At 36.8% G+C, this 18825-nt stretch overlaps 1 protein-coding gene across 3 annotated transcripts in view; it reads right to left on the reverse strand.

The window, feature by feature from the left end:
• Positions 1-1441: 1441 nt before the first annotated feature.
• The window catches only part of LOC5575919 (protein tamozhennic), a 54229-nt gene continuing 36845 nt past the window's right edge, over positions 1442-18825 (reverse strand). For all 3 annotated transcript variants that reach the window (XM_011494788.2, XM_021843761.1, XM_021843762.1), the window contains exons 5-8: positions 17826-18005; positions 17675-17762; positions 17535-17615; positions 1442-3768 (exon numbers count right to left, since the gene is read on the reverse strand). In XM_011494788.2, the coding sequence (XP_011493090.2) occupies positions 1781-3768; positions 17535-17615; positions 17675-17762; positions 17826-18005 (2337 nt within the window). In that variant the 3' untranslated portion in view covers positions 1442-1780. The remainder of the gene's footprint in view (positions 3769-17534; positions 17616-17674; positions 17763-17825; positions 18006-18825) is intronic.

Raw genomic sequence — 18825 nt, forward strand, 5'->3', positions numbered from 1 at the left:
CAGGTGTTTTTATGCGTAGTGCATGTCCTACTAGGTCCCACTTCCCGCGCCACTGATTTATACTAATGTAATCACTTGTATTACACTTGTTTAGATTTTCATAAGAGGTTTTTCCTTATTTTGATCATAGGCTGTTCTTTCAATACTGAATTTTCTCATAATTATCGACATTAAAGTTTATAATAAGTTCATCTATTCTGGAGTCGTCTTCTTCTTCTTGGCATTAACGTCCTCACTGGGACAAAGCCTGCTTCTCAGCGTAGTGTTCTTATGAGCACTTCCACAGTTATGAACTGAGAGCTTTTTTGCCAAAGTTGCCATTTTCTCATTCGTATATCGTGTGGCAGGTACGATGATACTCTATGCCCAAGGAAGTCAATGAAATTTCCATTACAAAAAGATCCTGGACCGACCGGGATTCGAACCCAGACACCTTCAGCATGGCTTTGCTTTGTAGCCCCGGACCCTAACCGCTCGGCTAAAGAAGGCCCCACATTCTGGAGTCGTATTCAAAACATAAGTATTATCTATCATTGACTGGCGTAGAATATGATAGCATTTTCATCTGATATTTTTCCTTCATTCATGGAAAATGTATTCTTTCAATTCATGTACTATCAGCACTGATTATAATTGTTTTTAAACTTATATTATTCGTCCTCCTTGAAAAAAGCTGTACTCTGCAGGGTTTTACTTTTTTTTTTTTTTTTTTCAAAAATGGGGTTTTCTTCCATTTGATCATGTTAGAATAACCATAGGCCACTTATCTTAAAGTGACCAGGCGTCCCGGATTATCCGGGACAGAGCAATTTTTAACTTGACTGTACAGTGTCAATACTTTTTATTTCAATTAACTTAGCTTATGTACTATATAACATATCTTGGATTGAATATGAATGTAAATTGCACATCAAATATAGGCAGCGCTTCATTGGGGATGAGATCTGACAAGCGTCCCGGATTTTTTCCGGGACACATTAACTTATCTGCATGAAGTGGCCAGTAGTAATGTTATTTTGGTAGGGATGTCATTCTCATAGAAGACTAACAGTTGCACTCTGCACGCATCACAGTTGCACTCTGCTTCATATCTTGTATTTCATATGCTATTCAAAGTTTTCCATTAGTGTAATTTTTCGGCCACGTGAGCCAGAACCACTGTATTTAGTTATTGTGTGGATTCTGTATCAAATGAGACGCTCAAGCAAATTTGCACACCTTTTAAAATTTCCGTCATGGTCAATATTCTGATTGAAACACTTATTCCTTGATTAATAAGGAACGAGTGTTCAAAATAGCGGAGTGTTCCAACATGAATGTGCAAATTTATCAGTTTTCAAAAAATGTGCATATTTGCTTGAGTTTAATGAATTTCAAGTTCCTACCTTGAATAAAATAATCCCCGTGCTAGATATTTCGGACATTCAAATAAAAGAGTATCTTCAGTTGTCAACAGCAAACAAAGAAAAGTTATTTTATTAAAATTTTCATAATTGGGGAAACATGAGCTTACAATAGTTAGTTTAGAAATTGCTACAAATGTTAGACATTAGATTTTTCTGCCTTAGGTAATCTAAAAATAGTGTAATGTATAACAATTTCAATATATATTTAATAAGTTTCACATATTTCTTCTTGATTTCTGACTAGTTAGGTGACCTGTAAGCTGGCCGAATTATTAATTTCTGCTTTCCGCACGTCATAACGATTTCGAAATGTTTCGTTTCATTTTCGAATTCCTCTGTCCGTTCTCATTCGATCACAATTTTTACGAGTTCTATTAGACGCAAGTCGCTTTTCCATTGCTGGTCGCCGTCGTTGTTTCACTGCTCAATTTGAAATCCCGGCTCTTGGCACACATTTCGCAGATGCGTTTGGTCTCAGGGTTCAAAAAGGTGCAAAATTCACAATTCCATTCGCTGCGGCTTCCATAACCGTTATTGCTAGGGGTTCGGTTATCTTCTGAGTTGATGATAGTCGCTGCCGCCGTGTCGAAGCTGGCCGTTTTCTTCTTGCCCGAAGTAGAAGCTGAAGTATGATTAGAACTGTTATGATTTACCAAAATTCCACCACCAGTAGCATTGGAGCCGGACGTGGGATTCGCAGATATTCCATTCTCTTTGCTAGAAGTCGAAACCTTCCGTGTGATGGAATTTCGTCTATTGATTGTTCCTCCGATAGTGGAGTGGGTTGGATTGCTGATGTGATTGGATTTCTGGTGACTATTATCTGTCTGATTATTGCTAGAAGGTTTTACAACTTTTTGTACTGAAATCGGTTTTTGAGCACTCCGCACAGCTGCTTCATTCCGTTCGTTGTCCCGATCGTGCTTACTTGATTGGGTTTGCTTAGACGACGCCATGCGAATTCCATCGACTTTGTCTGCTGATTTAGGTTTCATCGCTTTCAGTTTATCATTGCTGCTGCGTTTTAATGTACCGTTTCGGCTTGCGTTTAAGGTTTCAGGGTATTCTTCGTCATCCACGTCAACTAGGAAGTCGCCTCGTTCGCCCAAATCCTTGGTGTATCCCTGTTTCTCCAAATTCTGGAACACATAGTTCCACTGTTCATATGAACCAATGCCGTCTTGATTCTTACTCGTAATACGCTTGGTCACATTTGACGCGCGTTGATTAGCTCCTGATTGCAGTTGCTCGTCTTCATAGCTATCGAAATCAGACTGCCGTGAGTTCCGTGATGTTTGATGGTGCAATTGATGATGACGATGATGCTGTTGCTGATTCCGTTCAACCAATGCTGCCGGAAGCATCTCACTTTCGTAATCTACCAGCAAGTCTGGGTTCTTTGCGCCACGGTCGGATTTCTTTCGTTCTTTCTTCGCTTCCTCTCGAGTGTCAATGTAGATTAGGTCTCCAGGGCTTTTGGCGTCTGCGCCATTTCGTATCGAAGGAACCTCGTAATCGTCGTAGGATGTTTTCTTTTTGCTCAAGATAGACGTAGGAGTTTGAGTACCGGAGTGATCGAAGTTTTGGTTCATGTAAATGTCAGAAGCATGCCTATGAGGTTGCGTTTGTGGTGCATAGATGGGGCCATTACTGCTATTGCGATGGTGATAATATTGCGGCATCTGATGGTAACCGTTAATACTGGCTTGATAGAATGGTTCATTTCCATTTGGCTTTCCTGGTATGCCGTTCATACATGGACCTAGGTTGGTAGAAAGGTTGTAGGGCAAAGGAAACCGATTCCCAGAAACATTATAGGGATGATTTATGAATGGGATATTGCAATTATCAACTGTATCGTAGGTTCCTGTCGGTGGACCCATTCCCATCGGTCCACCATAGTGCGATGCCGAGGAAGCTGCGGCGTAATCGAAGGCCTGATCGATTGAGTGCCGTTGCATACTAGCAGTTAGATTGTACATGGCTGCGGTAGGGTTTTGATAATGGTCCAGAGATTTAGAATGGGGTATTGTACCCAGATGAGGAGGTTGATGGGGATTCATCACAGCGGATTGGCCCGATGGGTGAATGTGAGCTTGAGAGGGAGAGTTCGGCAGGTAACTTTGGTAGTTATTGTGATGATGATAGCTGTAAACTATAGGTGGTTGACTATGCATACTACATGGAACGGTATTGTACAAGGGTTGAGGACCGCAGAAGGGTATTTGAGGTGTTTGCGGGGGAACAGCCATAGAGGGAGCCGGAGGTTGCTGCTGCTGCTGTTGCATGTGAGGATGAAACTGATACGGATTGCAAGAATTGCAAGAACTAACTGCTGGCGCTAGCGTACTGCCATACGAGTCTAGATTAGCGATAAAAAAAGAAAGAGAAACGACAATTGTTCGATACACTAGCTTTGTTTGCGTAATGTGTATTTATAAAGAATTTGTATTATGGAAAACATGCAATTTAGCTAACATTACATTATGTGTCTATTACGAACAATATATTATTATAACATGCAGTTAGTTGCGTCATGATGATGACTTTGATGAAACGAAATGATTCTATTTGCCGAATTTGATACCGAAAGAAAATAAAAAAAGGATAAGCGGAACTAAACCTACACAAGATTTGGTCAGAACGAGTAAATTTACAAGTTCCTTAAAATCCACATATTATCTTCTTATTAGGGGCGATCCATTAATTACGTAAGACAATTTTCGGGGTTTTTCAACCCCCCCCTCCCCCCATGCTAAGATTTTTTGTATGAAAATTAAAAATAAATTGTATGGCGCGTAAGAAATCTCAAACCCCCCCTCCCCCCATAAACCCTTACATAATTATTGGACGTCCCCTTAAGCGAAATTTGCCTTATCGTGCGAAAAATGTCACCAAAATTTCACATTTTCTCTTAGTTTTGCGAAAAACTGTTATTTTAGGGTATATTATAATTAACCTTGTTTTGGCTATTTTTAGATGAACATTTAGTGTGTATTTTTCTGTGAACATAAGTTTATGGCTATTATAAAGAATGTCTGTCATAAAAGTGTCGATATTTTGTGTTTTGGCCAGCGAACTTTTGCCCCACACTAGATTCAAACTCTCAGTGCGCATCGTACCTTGGTGCTGTGCGTACACGAATTCTCTCTGCTCTTGGAAGTTTTTTTTAAAAACTACCTAAAGCAATAAAACAGTACTTTTCAGTACTATTTTTTCTACTATTAATCCCTTTACGATCCTTGTTTGGACCCGTGCCTGTTTTCGTTGGACCCGTTAGTGAAAGGTAGCGGGGGTAATGCTTCTTGGACACCATCTTGGGAAAAAACCTCTTAGGAGGTCACGTCTTCTTTCGTTTTTTTTTACTAAACATGGTTGCAACAACAAACAAAAGGAAGGGTGAATCTCTGAATTCACAACTTCCTTCCAAAAAAGTGGGATTCAAAACTGTCACAAAACGTGGCAAGAATGGAATAATGTTACGTTTCTCCGGAGTGCGAACCCCTATTCGTACTATGAGTACCGTAATTTCGGGTGAAATTGATCATTTTTCGCGGTTCTTCTAGTCTGTTTTCTATAATGTTAACAATTCCAAAAAACTAAATGTAGGAAAACAAGTACGAAGGTGAGCCTCATCGACTTATGTACTGAAATTTTCTAACAAATGTCATTTTAGTGTTAACAAATACCTCTAAAATAAAAAATCAGAGGAACTCATTTCGGGGTGAAATTGATCACTTGTCAATACCATTATTGTTAGTTTCCAAAACAACTCTATATGATAAATTTGAGCTCCCTGAATCCGAATATGCTTGTAAAATTCTTAAAAATGCAATATTTATATAAATAACGAATAGTTAAATTTCAAGAATAACGCGGAAAACGCCTAAATGTATGCAATTTCCTAAGGAATTCAATGATATCTAACAGAAATTCGATAATTTCAACCATTTGAGCTAATTGGTACGAGTTTTGGTGATGAAATCTGGTTTGGGGATATATCTCAAGCATCCTCACAAACTTTCAGGTTTATACCATGTTCAAATCCTTGCTTATTAATAGAAGTTCATAGGTGTTTGTCAATACTGCACCGTGCATGATTTTGGAATTTTACGTTATTTTCATAGTAATAAACATTCCTTAACGCAAAAAACTTCACAACACACAATTCGACAATATTTACGACAAGCAACGTTCATTTACTGCAACTTACATCGATATTTGTGCTCCATTACGAATAAATAGAATCGTGTGATACGATGATCAATTTCACCCTACTGATCAATTACACCCGATTTTACGGTACCCATTCTACTTGTTTCAAATCAAATGGAAAAAACCCTACCGCCACAGGTAACTCCTACTCCGCTTCTTCGTCTACCGTAAATTGTAATGGGAAATCGTCAGATATCGTACCCACTTCAAGTGATATGTCTGCCTCTGATTTTATTTTTCTAACTGAACAATTCAATCTAATGAATGTTCAAAGCCACCACTATGATTGAAGCAGTCCAAGTTGGTGTAAAATTTACTAATCAAATTGTTATTGGATTACGTTGTTCTAATGGATTCAAATAATAATTTAAATATTTTAAATTGGAATGCTTGTTCTTTCAATGCCATGGACAGCAAGTTAATTTGCTCCAAACTGACTTGCGAAAATTGACTCGCAATAAGTCAACATTTTTTGTCATTGGTGACTTTAATGCCAAACATCGGTCATGGAATAATTCTCAAAGTAATTCCAACGGCAGAATTTTATTTGATGAGTGCTCTTCAGGATACTTCTCAATTCAATACCCTGATAGCCCTACATGTTTTCCTCTTCTAGAAATCCATCTACGATTGATTTAGTCTTAACCGACTCTAGTCATCTTTGTCGCCAACTGATTACTCATGCTGATTTTGATTCTGATCATGTCCCTGTTACATTTCAAATATCCCATGAAGCGATTCTCAATCCTATCAGCTCCACTTTCAATTATTTTCGAGCCGACTGGAATATATATGAAACGTATATTGACTCTAATCTTGATGTTAACATTTCTTTACAAACTAAACTTGATATTGACAATGCTCTTAAAACTTTAACGAATTCCATTGTTGAAGCCAGGAGCATTGCATTTTCAAAATTTGAATCCGTGATTATAGACGATGATCTTAATCTCTTGATCCGCCTTAAAACGTGAGGAGCAGACAATTTCAACGCACTCGCGATCCTGCTATGAAAATTAAATGGCAGGATTTGCAGAAAGAAATCAAGAAACGTTTTGAAAATAAGAATTTCTCAATTGGACCCTGGCTCTAAGCCCTTTTGGAAATTATCTAAAATTTTGAAACAACATCAGAAGCCAATACCGGCATTGAAAAAGGAAAACAAATTATTACTAACTACCGTAAAGTGCCCTAATTCAGCGCAGTGCCTAATTCCGCGCACTTCATACAAAATTATTTATATATGGAAATACACATTAATATTTCAGCAACTTTTAATGCTATTCGAGGCTACTTTGATTAAGAATAAGTTTGAATCACAAATAAAAGCAAATAAGGCATTTTTTCGCGGCATAAAAAATAATCAGTGAAGGCCCGTCGGAGTAGACGTTATTTTTCTTAGCGTCCACGCTAAGACTGTAGGACAACAACAAACGCGATTTCTTTATTAAAATGTTTTATTTTTATGCAATATTCCATGGAACTACTTGCTACAGATATGTGTCATGGTGCTTCTATGAAATCTTATCAAATATTAGCATAATTATTGAGTTTTATTCAAAAAAGTATTGCGCGGAATTAGGCCACGTCTTTTTTCATAATGCCCTAATTCCGCGCACTGTTCTTCGCATAACAACAGACAAGTAAAACATGCTATATCCGTCTTCACATCTGTCTATTTCTCTGAAAAGTAACTTTATGCATACATACGTTTCATGTACAAGCGGAATATCGGGAAAGCCCACTTAGGCAGCGTCCATAAATGACGTAGCATCTTTTGACCAATTTTTGACACCCCTTCCCCCTTCGTAGCTTATTTTCCCATACTTAATACATGGTTCGTAGCAAAATCGTAGACTCCCCCGTCCCCCCTAAAATGCTACGTCATTTATGGACGGTCCCTTACAGGGAAAAATACCACGTGGTTTATGCACAGCCCCAACAAAATAGTCTATACACACTTAGATTTTTTTCACGAGCTCGGCTGTGCGGATCTCGGTTGAAATTAGCCGAGATTCGGCATTCTAAATTAAGTGTGTACATCTGTGCGCACAAAATTTACTTAGCATAATGAACCACACATAACATTGGCAATGTATACTTGTTTATGATTCTTATTTATATTATACAATCCAAATAGAATTATTGTAAAAACAACATATCGTTCACATGTTCAACAGGTCGTAATTTGTAGAAGACCCCACAAATTACGACACACTCTCGGGAAATGATTCACGGAAACTTTACGATCTCTACATAATTTACGAAGCCTCCATACAAAAAGTATGATAATACGGGGGAGAGGGATTGAAAATAACCATATTTTATGTGACGTAATTTATGGATGACCCTTAGGTTCTTCTGAGGTTTCTTTTTGCTTAAAAAAATAAGTTTCAGTTACCCGTGACATTAGTGGATACCATTAATTGATTTGCTTAAAACCCTTTGATTCCAAGCAATAATGCGAACTGGTCCTTGTATTGTATGAACAGTGCAGTTTGCTACAAAGCAAAGCCATGCTGAAGGTGTCTGGGTTCGATTACCGGTCGGTCCAGGATCTTTTCGTAGTGTAAATTTCCTTGACTTCCCTGGGCATGAGGTATCATCGTGCCTGCCACACGATATATACGAATGCAAAAATGGCAACTTTGACAAAGAAAACTTCAGTTAATAACTGTGGAAGTGCTCATAAGAACACTAAGATGAGAAGCAGGCTCTGTCCCAGTGAGGACGTTAATGCCAAGAAGAAGAAGATGGGGTTTTTTTCTCGACCGAATTGTCCAAAACTATGCAATAAGAAGCATATTTAAGCCAAATATGAGCTCAGTAGATTTCGAAAGAGTATTTCATTTCTAAACTTTCCAGTTCAGTGAATAAAATATGGGATAATTTCACAACATAAAATAGGGTGCTAATATCATCCCATCGACAGAAGAATCGACGAAAAATTCATTCGTGTTTTTTTAAGACGACGGAAATCGTGCGTATCTAGTGTATTGATCTAAAAATTTCAATTATTACGACTTTTCTTAAGATGGCCAAATTGCCCCACTTTCCCCTAGACGAAATTCACACGTACCAATGCTACGGTTTTGGTTATCTTTATTTCATGTGATAGACAAAAAGTTAATAAAAAAAAACTGAAAAAGTTACGGTTCATACAAAAAGTGTTACGGAAGGGGAGGGGGTTGAAAATTTTCAATGTTAAGTGTTACGTAACTAATGGATGCAGCCCCTTATCAAAATTAATGTTAATTTGATTGTTTCATGAGTGCGCGGAATTAGGCATTCTTCAGCGCGGAATATGGGAAAGCGTTTAAAAAATGCGCAAAATTAGGCAATTTCAACGAGTGAACTATTTCAAAAAAATCACAATTGTAAATTATGAATACAGTCTAGTTTATATTTTTCCCATAATCTTGAATAGATTTGCTAGCGATCCACCCATAAAGCTTTTTTGTTGGTGCAATACTAATTTTTAATTAACAATTTGAATCGTTTTATTCCTTAACTGCGCTGAATTACGGTACTTTACGGTAATTGCGAAAAAACTCAAAGACTTGCTATGCAGTTTCAAAGCGCGCACAATTTTAATTTATGACTTACTAGTCCAATTGAAAATCAAGTTACTCAGGACTTAGAAAATAGTCAATATCAAGAAAACGTTTTAGAAAATGCCTGTAAGACTGATTTGGAAGAAGTGAGAACTATTATTAAAAAATTCAAAAGTATGAAAGCTCCTGGCGATGATGGAATTTTCGAATTATTTTTCGATTTTTTCGAATTTAAAAAAAATGGCGGTGCTCACAAGTTTTGTCTCCTCGAAAAAAGTCCCCATACAAAATTTGAGCTCAATCGGACTTCATTAAGTGGACCCCCAAAGCGGTCAAAGTTTGGCTTTTTTGACCCATGAAAAATAACCCCCCTGAAATTTCCGAAATCGATTTTTTTTATGCCAGATGTCTTAGAAATGCATGAAACGTCGAGATCTGGTGTTATTTGGAAAAAATATTTTTTTTGAAAAAATCGACCTTTTGGGACTTAGTAAATTTTTGAGTTGGGGGAGTGAATTGAATTTGAAATGAACGATTTGAATTCAATTGCTGAGAAATTCAAGGCAATAGTATTGAAACATATCCTATATCATTGTTGGCCACTGAAAGCATATTATATGTGATATTTCATTAGGATGCTCCATTTACTTTCCATTAGGGTGGTCCTTTTTGTTAAAAAATTATAAAATAAAAAATAGAATTTTAATTGAATATTGAAAACAATAGTATTGAAACATCTCTCATATTATCGTAAGCCATTTTCTACATTTAATATGTGGTATTTTATTAGGGTGGTTCACTTATTTTCTATAAGGGTGGGCCTTTCTGTCGAAAAATCATAATTTGAATGGGATATTAAAAACAATAGTATTTTATCACCTCTTTCATCATCGTAGACCGTTTCCTTCATTAGATTCGTGATATTTTATTAGGGTGGCTCACTTATTTTCCATTGGTGTTTGCCGAAAATTTAAAAAAAAATCAAGAAATTTTGAATTTGATCCTTTTTTTTAGCACATTAATATTTTACCACCTCTTTTATAATCGTAGGCCATTGTCTTCATTTTTGTTTAAAGAGGCTTTAAATTACTCTGAATTCATGCGCCTCTATTTCCATTTGATATGCGACATCATCGTAGGACACTGTTAACATATTTCATTAGGGAGTTTCTCTTATTTTCCATTAGGGTGCATCATTTTGAGGACTCAAAATCACTACCAGTCAATGTTTTCTTTTGCTGTAGACTTGCTTCTTTCTGCTCACTAGTTGGCGGATTAGTCTCTTCTGTTGCCTGTAGATTAGCTTCCTCCTCAAAATCACTACATGAGATAGTTTCCGTTGGACCAGTCTCAGTTGTTGTTGGAAGAGTGGATTGTTCTCGTTGTTCTTGCAAATACTGAGATGCTTTTTTCTCCTCTATAGTTTTTGGTTTATACTTCTTCGCGATGTCGAAAAGGTTTCGCAATGAATGAGAGAATTCATTTCTCTTTTCAGTTTCTTTCGCCGACATTCTTAGTATGTGCTTCTGCAAGCTTTTCCAAGTTTCATAATATCGCAAGATTTTTTGTTCCACTGTCACGTCGTCGATCAAATGGTTCAAATGCTTTTTGTTCCATGATGTCTTCAAAGCTTGTGTTGTTAACTGGGCTTTTGCTTCTCTGCTCGCAAATGAAACATGAATTTCCGGAATACTTCACTGTATGTCGGCAAATTTGCAGATTCGGGGAACAAAGGTAGATATTTTCCAACTAGCCGAATATCCTCCATTTTTAACAAAAAACGCTTGCACACGCCTTGATAATTTTTTTTGACACATGAATTGCTTTTCTTATTCACCACTGAAATACAATTTATTTGGAGCTTCTATTTTGAACACGCTTAGGTATATAGACAAAAATCTATCGATTTGATTTTCTTCACTTTAGGTATAACTTATATTCTATGTAGGTAGAAAAAGCAGGAGCTTTAGCTACATCTTTGAAGAATAAACGAGAACTGATTGTTAAAACTGGAATTGCCTACGTTGTCACAACCTAATCGCGTGTACTATAGCAAGCAGAATGCAACGTACTTTTGTTTCGGGAATGAAGGAGCGCAAGGCTGGGAATCTCTTTTGAAAATATAAAATAAACACTTTAGTTACACTTCATCGTCGCCCATCAATCTATTGTCATAATTTGAATACGTCAAAAATTATTTCATTCCTTTTTTTTATCTGTATTTTGATTATGGCAGTTTGAGTTATGCTTCACTGAATTCACTGATTATAAATAAAAATATCTTAACGAAGAGTTGCATGCCAATGAAGAATCATGATTCAAAACTATACAAACAAAGTTGATTTGTTAGATCTGTTGAGAATATTTTTTTTTTTATTTACAAATTAAACGATCACCCTTATGCAAAACTGAGGACAATAGCCCTAATGAAATATCACATATTATATGTTAACAGTGGCCTACGATGACATAGGAGATGTTTAATTACTCTTGTATTTACTATTCCATTCAAATTCTCAATTTTTTTCAAAGGACCACCGTATTGGAATATAAGTGAGCCTTCCCAATGAAATATCACGAATCTAATGAAGGAAATGGCCTACGATGATGAAAGAGGCGATAAAATACTATTGTTTTTAATATCCCATTCAAATTATGATTTTTCGACAGAAAGGCCCACCCTTATGGAAAATAAGTGAACCACCCTAATGAAATACCACATATTAAATGTAGAAAATGGCTTACGATAATGTGAGAGATGTTCCAATGGACCAATGCACGAGTTCACTAATTTGACGTTTTAGCGGTGCCGAATTCACTCGTTGCCATGGGCACGTAAATAACACGGCACCGCTCAAACGTCAAATAGTGAACAAGTGCACTGGTCCATACTATTGTCTTCAATATTCAATTAAAATTCATTTTTTTTTATTTTTCAACAAAAAGGACCACCCTAATGGAAAGTAAATGAACCACCCTAATGAAATATCACATATAATATGCTTTCAGTGACCAACAATGATATAGGATACGTTTCAAAACTATTGTCTTGAATTTCTCAGCAATTGAATTCAAATCGTCAAGGTCGTTTTTTTCAAAAAAAAAATCCAAATAGGGAAAGTGTACCAGTTTCGGCCATATGTGACATTTTGATAATTTTCACATTTTAAGTCTTTTTGAATGCTTTAACATCAAGATATATCTTAAATCTAACTACTACAACAAACAAAAATTTTCAAAATTTGAAGACATTAAAGTTATCACGTATGGCGAAATAGGGAACCTCAATGTCCATAACTGGTACACTTACCCTAACACCAGATCTCGACGTTTCATGCATTTCTAAGACATCTGGCATCAAAAAAAAATTTTCGATTTCGGAAATTTCATGTACAGTCACCCCACAGTTATGGATCAACTAAGGGTCATTTTTCAGAACAAAATAAGATTAAAAAATATGGTGACGCTGTATAAAACAAAACAACCTCCCTAGTACTGCAGAATACATTTGGTTTTTGAAATATACCTCAAAATTCGCGATTATTTACGAAAAAATGTCGATTTTGATAGAAATTTCATACGATGTCCACCCCACAGATGTGGATCAGAGGGAGAGGAGGATCCGTATTATGGATTATGGATCAAAACATTATAACAGCAATTTATCTGCGAGTTAATCGAATGGTGTGCTAGTGACAGCATACGTTTTGGCGTTTGTTTCGGAATCGTCTTATCTTTTATTCATAACTGTGGTATGGTTTTCAATGCCCACAGTTATTTCGAACCGTATTCTGAGAATACGGTTGACATTTTATTTCCTACAGATGGAAATTATAATTGATTGCGATGCTGTACAGATTTATGGTTCATGAAGGTAATATGTGTTCGGCGTAATTTCAACTCTATTCGACGAGATATTTCCGTTTTGATCCAACTCTGATCCATATCTGTGTGCTATCCATAACTGTGGGGTGACTGTAACCCCCCCTTGGGAGATTTTTCATGGGTCAAAAAAGCCAAACTTTGACCGCTTTGGGGGTCCACTTAACGTTCAACGCTCCGTCAACGTAATCATCGTAATCATCGATATTTGAAAAGCAGATTTTCTGTTCAAAACTGAACATTATTCGATGAAAATGTGTTCACTGTGTTTCGGTTGGAGAATAGAATACAGTGAACACATTTTCTGTAAATTTCCTCGATTTTGAACGAAAAAACTGCTTTTGAAAATTACAAAATCAATGAAGGATCCTGCCCCCTTAACGAAGGCCGATTGAGCTCAAATTTTGCATGGGAACTTTTTTCGAGGAGACAAAAGTTTTGAGCACTACCATGTTTTGAAATTCGATGGCAAAGACGGGGTTGGTGGTCTGATGGCTACCGCTTCTGCTTCATATGCAGAAGGTCATGGGTTCAATCCCAGGCCCGTCCCTTTCCTCGTACTTTGTAGTTGTATATCTCTCACTTGCTTCTATCTTCCATTCTAAATATATCACACTCAAACTATTCGTTCATAGCAAACGCTAGAACCAGAGACGGACAAGAAACCGTTTCCCTAACGCTTCCTACTTCCACGCGCACGCCTTTCTTACGCCTGATACATAGGCAGTCTGCTTACCACAAAAGCAAACCTCTCTGCCATGCCTTTCCCCCAATCCATACACTCCCGCATGAACTGAAGTGGATGCAGTGGAATATACGGTCTACGTGGGAGTCAGTTCAATGCATCATCAATTCCTCCCTCTTCCCCTCATTGGTCTGCATTCTGACGTGGCAGGTGCCATTGTTGCCTAAAAATAGAGAAGATCACCAGCGCTTATGCACTGAGGATGCCTGTTAGTCCCAAGCAGTCATTCGGTTGGTTCCTTGTGTAAGTGCAGCTGATCTGGCGATACTGGAAAGCATCCACGGGCGGCCAATCAAGCTCAAGCTCAAGCTACCATGTTTTGAAATTCGATGGCAAAATTTTTCCCATACTTTCCATTGGCACCCTAATCCTCATCAAGAAACTTCCAGAAAGTAGCTTTTCATTTTTAGTTGATATATTTAACAAATGTTTTCAATTAGCATATTTTCCTGACAAATGGAAAAATGCTAAGCAGTGTTGGCCAGACTCATTTCCCCGAAATTCGAATTGTGAAGCCATGAACAGTTATAACTGTGCGTTGTATTCCTGAGATGGAGGGGGAGGTGGTTGGGCTTGAGTGTTGCACATGGGATCCGACAGTTTCGATCTCGGTGGGCAGCAATTCAAGTTTCGGTGAAATGATTCGCACTCACTCACTCACTCATCTCATTTCACCGAAACTTGAATTGTGGCTCTCTGGGATCAAAATTGATCGATTTTGTGTGCAGTACTCAAGCTTAACCATCTGCTTTTCTATCTTAGGAGGGTAGAGCATGGTTGTAGTAGTTCGTGGCTTTGTAGTTCGGAAAATGTTATTTTCGGGGAAATGAGTCTGAACAACACTGATGCTAAGGTTGTTCCAATTTTAAAACCAGACAAAAATCCTGCAGAAGCTTCTAGCTATCGTCCAATCGTTCGGATTCCGCCATGGACATTCGACCACTGATCAAGTTTTACGTGTAACAAATTTGATCCTTTCCAACAAATTTGAAGGCTATTTTACTGGTTTTGCTCTTCTAGACATAGAAAAAGCATTCGGCAGTGTTTGGCATGAAGGTTTGATTGTAAAACTAAAAAATTTTAATTTTCCAACATACATTGTTAGAATAATTCAAAGTTATCTGTCAAATCGTACACTTCAGGTTAATTATCAGAACTCCAGATCTGAAAGACTTCCTGTAAGAGCTGGTGTTCGTCAAGGCAGAATTTTAAGACCAATATTATACAATATTTTTACATTTGACTTACCTGAGTTACCTCAGGGATGTCAAAAATCTTTGTTTGCGGATGACACAGGCCTCTCCGCAAAAGGACGAAGCCTGTGTGTCATTTGTAGTCGATTGCAAAAAAGTTTGGATATTTTTTTTTCATACTTGCAAAAATGGACGATTTCTCCTAATGCTTCCAAAACACAACTAATAATATTCCCACATAAACCAAAGGCTCTTTATTTGAAACCTTCATGTAGACATGTTGTCACGATGAGAGGGGTTCCAATAAATTGGTCAGATGATGTTAAGTATCTAGGGCTCATGCTTGATAAAAATTTAACTTTCAGAAATCACATTGAGGGCATTCAAGCCAAATGCAATAAATATGTAAAATGTCTCTATCCCCTTTTTAATAGAAAATCAAAACTTTGTCTTAAGAACAAGCTTTTGATATTCAAACAAATTTTCAGGCCATCCATGTTGTATGCTGTACCAATATGGACTAGTACTAGCTAGCTGTTGTAATACCAGGAAAAAAGCTCTGCAGAGAATTCAAAATAAAATGTTGAAAATGATTCTGAAGCTTCTTCCCTGGTATAGTACCAATGAGTTACATAGAATATACAATGTTGAAACATTGGAACAAATGTGAAATAAAATAATTAATAATTTCAGGCAAAAATCGTTACAATCTTCTATTGCCACGATTAATGCATTATATGTATAGGTTAAGTTAGGTTAAGAAAATTCAAAGCGTTTTTTCTCTTATAAGCAGGTGAAATCAACTCTCCTGTAAAAAATCTGAAATGCTACGGCAAATTAATTCGATGGCAATAAAATCTTAAATTTGTTTTACTAAATTAGGATGATAGTGTTGTCTAATAACACAGAACACCTAGATATAAGAAATGAATGTAATGTTTGGAATGATACTAATAAAGAAACAAAATATTCAAACTCTTACCCCACTACAGTGCAGCACTGGTGGGGCAAAAGTTCGTTTAATATAATCAATTTTAAAATTGTTATAACTAAAAATAGGTAAAATTTTTCATACAAGTTTGTTTAGCAAATTTACAGCCAATATATTGAAGATTTACTGTATGGTATTTATTTTGTTTAAAATGCTATTATATTTTTGGAAATTTTGATTACACCACTAAGGTCGAACTTTTGCCCCTCATTACTCTAACCTTTTTGTCATAAGTGACTATCATAGCATTTTCCCGGTAGTGATTGAAATCCGCTTTTTTTTCGATTTCCTGCTTTGCTGGTCACCCTGATAGTATGCTTCTGATTCGGTGCATTCGGTGCCACAAGTTCGTCAAAAATCAATGACTGTAGACTGTAGAGATTTTTCATTAAAAATAGAGACTGCTAAGCGACTTGCATTAAAAAAATGATTAGGTTTCTATAACGAGGCCAGACTTTCGAAGAGAATCAAAAGTACCACGAATAGGATACGGCTTCCTATAAACGTATATGAGCCTTTAATATAAGCATTTAGTATATTATAACTGCTTATGTTGGAGTTGGAATAACCTATAATCAGGCAATTAAAATGTGCACTCATTTTCAGTTTAACTACATTAAGGTCATCTTCATCACAGTTACAAATATAGCGAGTTTTATTTTTAATTATAAAACTCGCCAAACGATATGTAACTTTGCTGAGGATGCCCTAAACTTAGGTAAATATGAAATCAAACACAAAACAAAAATTGAATTATTTACCAAGTTAAATTTTACATCTCAGACTTCCCTGATGTCTTCCCGTATATATCTAATTAAATTTAAGTATTCAACGTGTTGAAATTTTTTATATACAGTAGTAATTTAATGTTTAGCAATGACACCACAGACAAACAGACGTAACACTCTTTTTTTATCATACAGCGAAATAGCGCTCAATTTTAAAACTTTGTAATTGGGTCACGGCCTACTAGTGGCGGTCGCATCGCCTAGTTCCCGGTTGGCCAAATACAGTGTTTTAGCATTGGGCAAATGTTCGCAGGACTATGTTTCAAATCGATAGATTTTCTAGTTATTATATCTGTGATGATGCCATATCTATCCGATATGATTCAAATTAGATGCAGGGGACTAAGTGGTTAGCCATTTCCTTCCAAATAGAATGAATAGAAACAACGAAATGATTTTATACATTTTTGTGAATGTGGTTACGTTTGAAATTTTATTATTTTGATGTGACATGTGAAGTATGAGAAGCAAATCAAATTGTTGATTAGCTGGTAGGACTGAAAATGATTAACAATTTTATGATATGAGATGAACCATCCTAAATCTAAAAATCTCAATAAAAAAGAAAGAACAAAAATACGATCGTACAAAATGAACAGGTGTTAAAGGTAATTAATTCTACAAATTAAGGTACTACAGATGAATCTAATGACGTTAGGTCTAATCTACTTATTACTGAAATTAAACGGCAAACAATTATCACATTTTCAACAGTTGGCAAAATACGAGAAGCTATCTCTAGAGTACGATCTGTAAATACCTTTTCGCCTAGCTTGTTGAGTTTTCTGATGCTTTTCCTGAATAAGTGTAGCCATGAGTTGAATAGATTGCTCAATATCCACTGCAAAAAAACATATATTATAAACCTCATTTCAGTACGAACATTGTTAGTCATAGTACTTGTATTGCGTTCCCGGAAATTATAGATATCACTCCAGTTAACCCGAAGAGACATTTCAGTCAGTCCACGATAGATGTTTATCATAATCTGCAAACATAGATGTACAATGATTAGGTCATTAGACATGGAATGCATTCTACTTCATGTTACCTGGCACTCCACGTTAGCCGTAATGGCATCTTTTGAAACGTTGGTAACCCGGTCAGGACAGATGGGTCCCTCGAGAACCAATGTTTGGTTTGGCATCGTGCGGTAACCCATTTCCTCGAACAGCACTTCCGCTCCCATCAGATTGGCTGCTATTTCGTGCTGGTAGAATCCGGAGTACATCTAGAAAATGAATCCATCAAAACAAGCAGCCAATTAACAGGAATTATTTAACAGGCATTTATCGTAACGCTCTGCAAATGGACTATAGAAATACATGGAAACCCTTTATGAATATCCGCCACAAGGAATTGGGTTGCAATTTAAATATTTGCCTTATGAAACCAATATTTAAAAACAAGAAAAAAATCGCGGCGACCTGGAATTGAACTAAGAACCTTGCGATCGATAGGCCCGTGCGTACACCACGCGCCTATCAATGCCTTGATGTGGGGTGATGTCACATGGACGAGTTTACTCTGTACGGCATAATGCCATCTGGCATTCAGTTGTTTGGCATAATTTTATTAGGCATACTGGTCGTTAGGCATAATTTGAAAAAAAAAAGGTTCTGCATTGGTACAGTAATATGTGTCTTCCTTTATTAACAATAGTTTAGGCGTTGGACACATTTTTGATAAATATGCGCTATAATATCCAGGACATAATGGCCCCGGAAGTTATGTGTGATACAGTTCCGAAATAGTAGTTTACGGAACAAGTTGCAGAATGATGATTTTTACAGCAGGAGTCGTAAATTTATCCTACGAGGCTCGCCGACTGACAACGGAATGCACGATCACGAGCAGTTTAGCAACACCCGTTTGCTTAATGGAAGGAATTTTAACAAATTCAACGTTTTTCACAATTATGCCAAACAGGTATCCAAATGGCAATTATGCCAAACGACCGTTATACCTTATGGTTCCTCTTCGTACTCTGAATCCCATCCTGCTTGCAGTGACATCGCATCAAACGTTGACCAACCATCATTGACGTGCCA

The sequence above is a fragment of the Aedes aegypti genome, chromosome 2, assembly GCF_002204515.2.
Source record: "Aedes aegypti strain LVP_AGWG chromosome 2, AaegL5.0 Primary Assembly, whole genome shotgun sequence".
NCBI classification, from domain to species: Eukaryota; Metazoa; Arthropoda; class Insecta; order Diptera; family Culicidae; genus Aedes; species Aedes aegypti.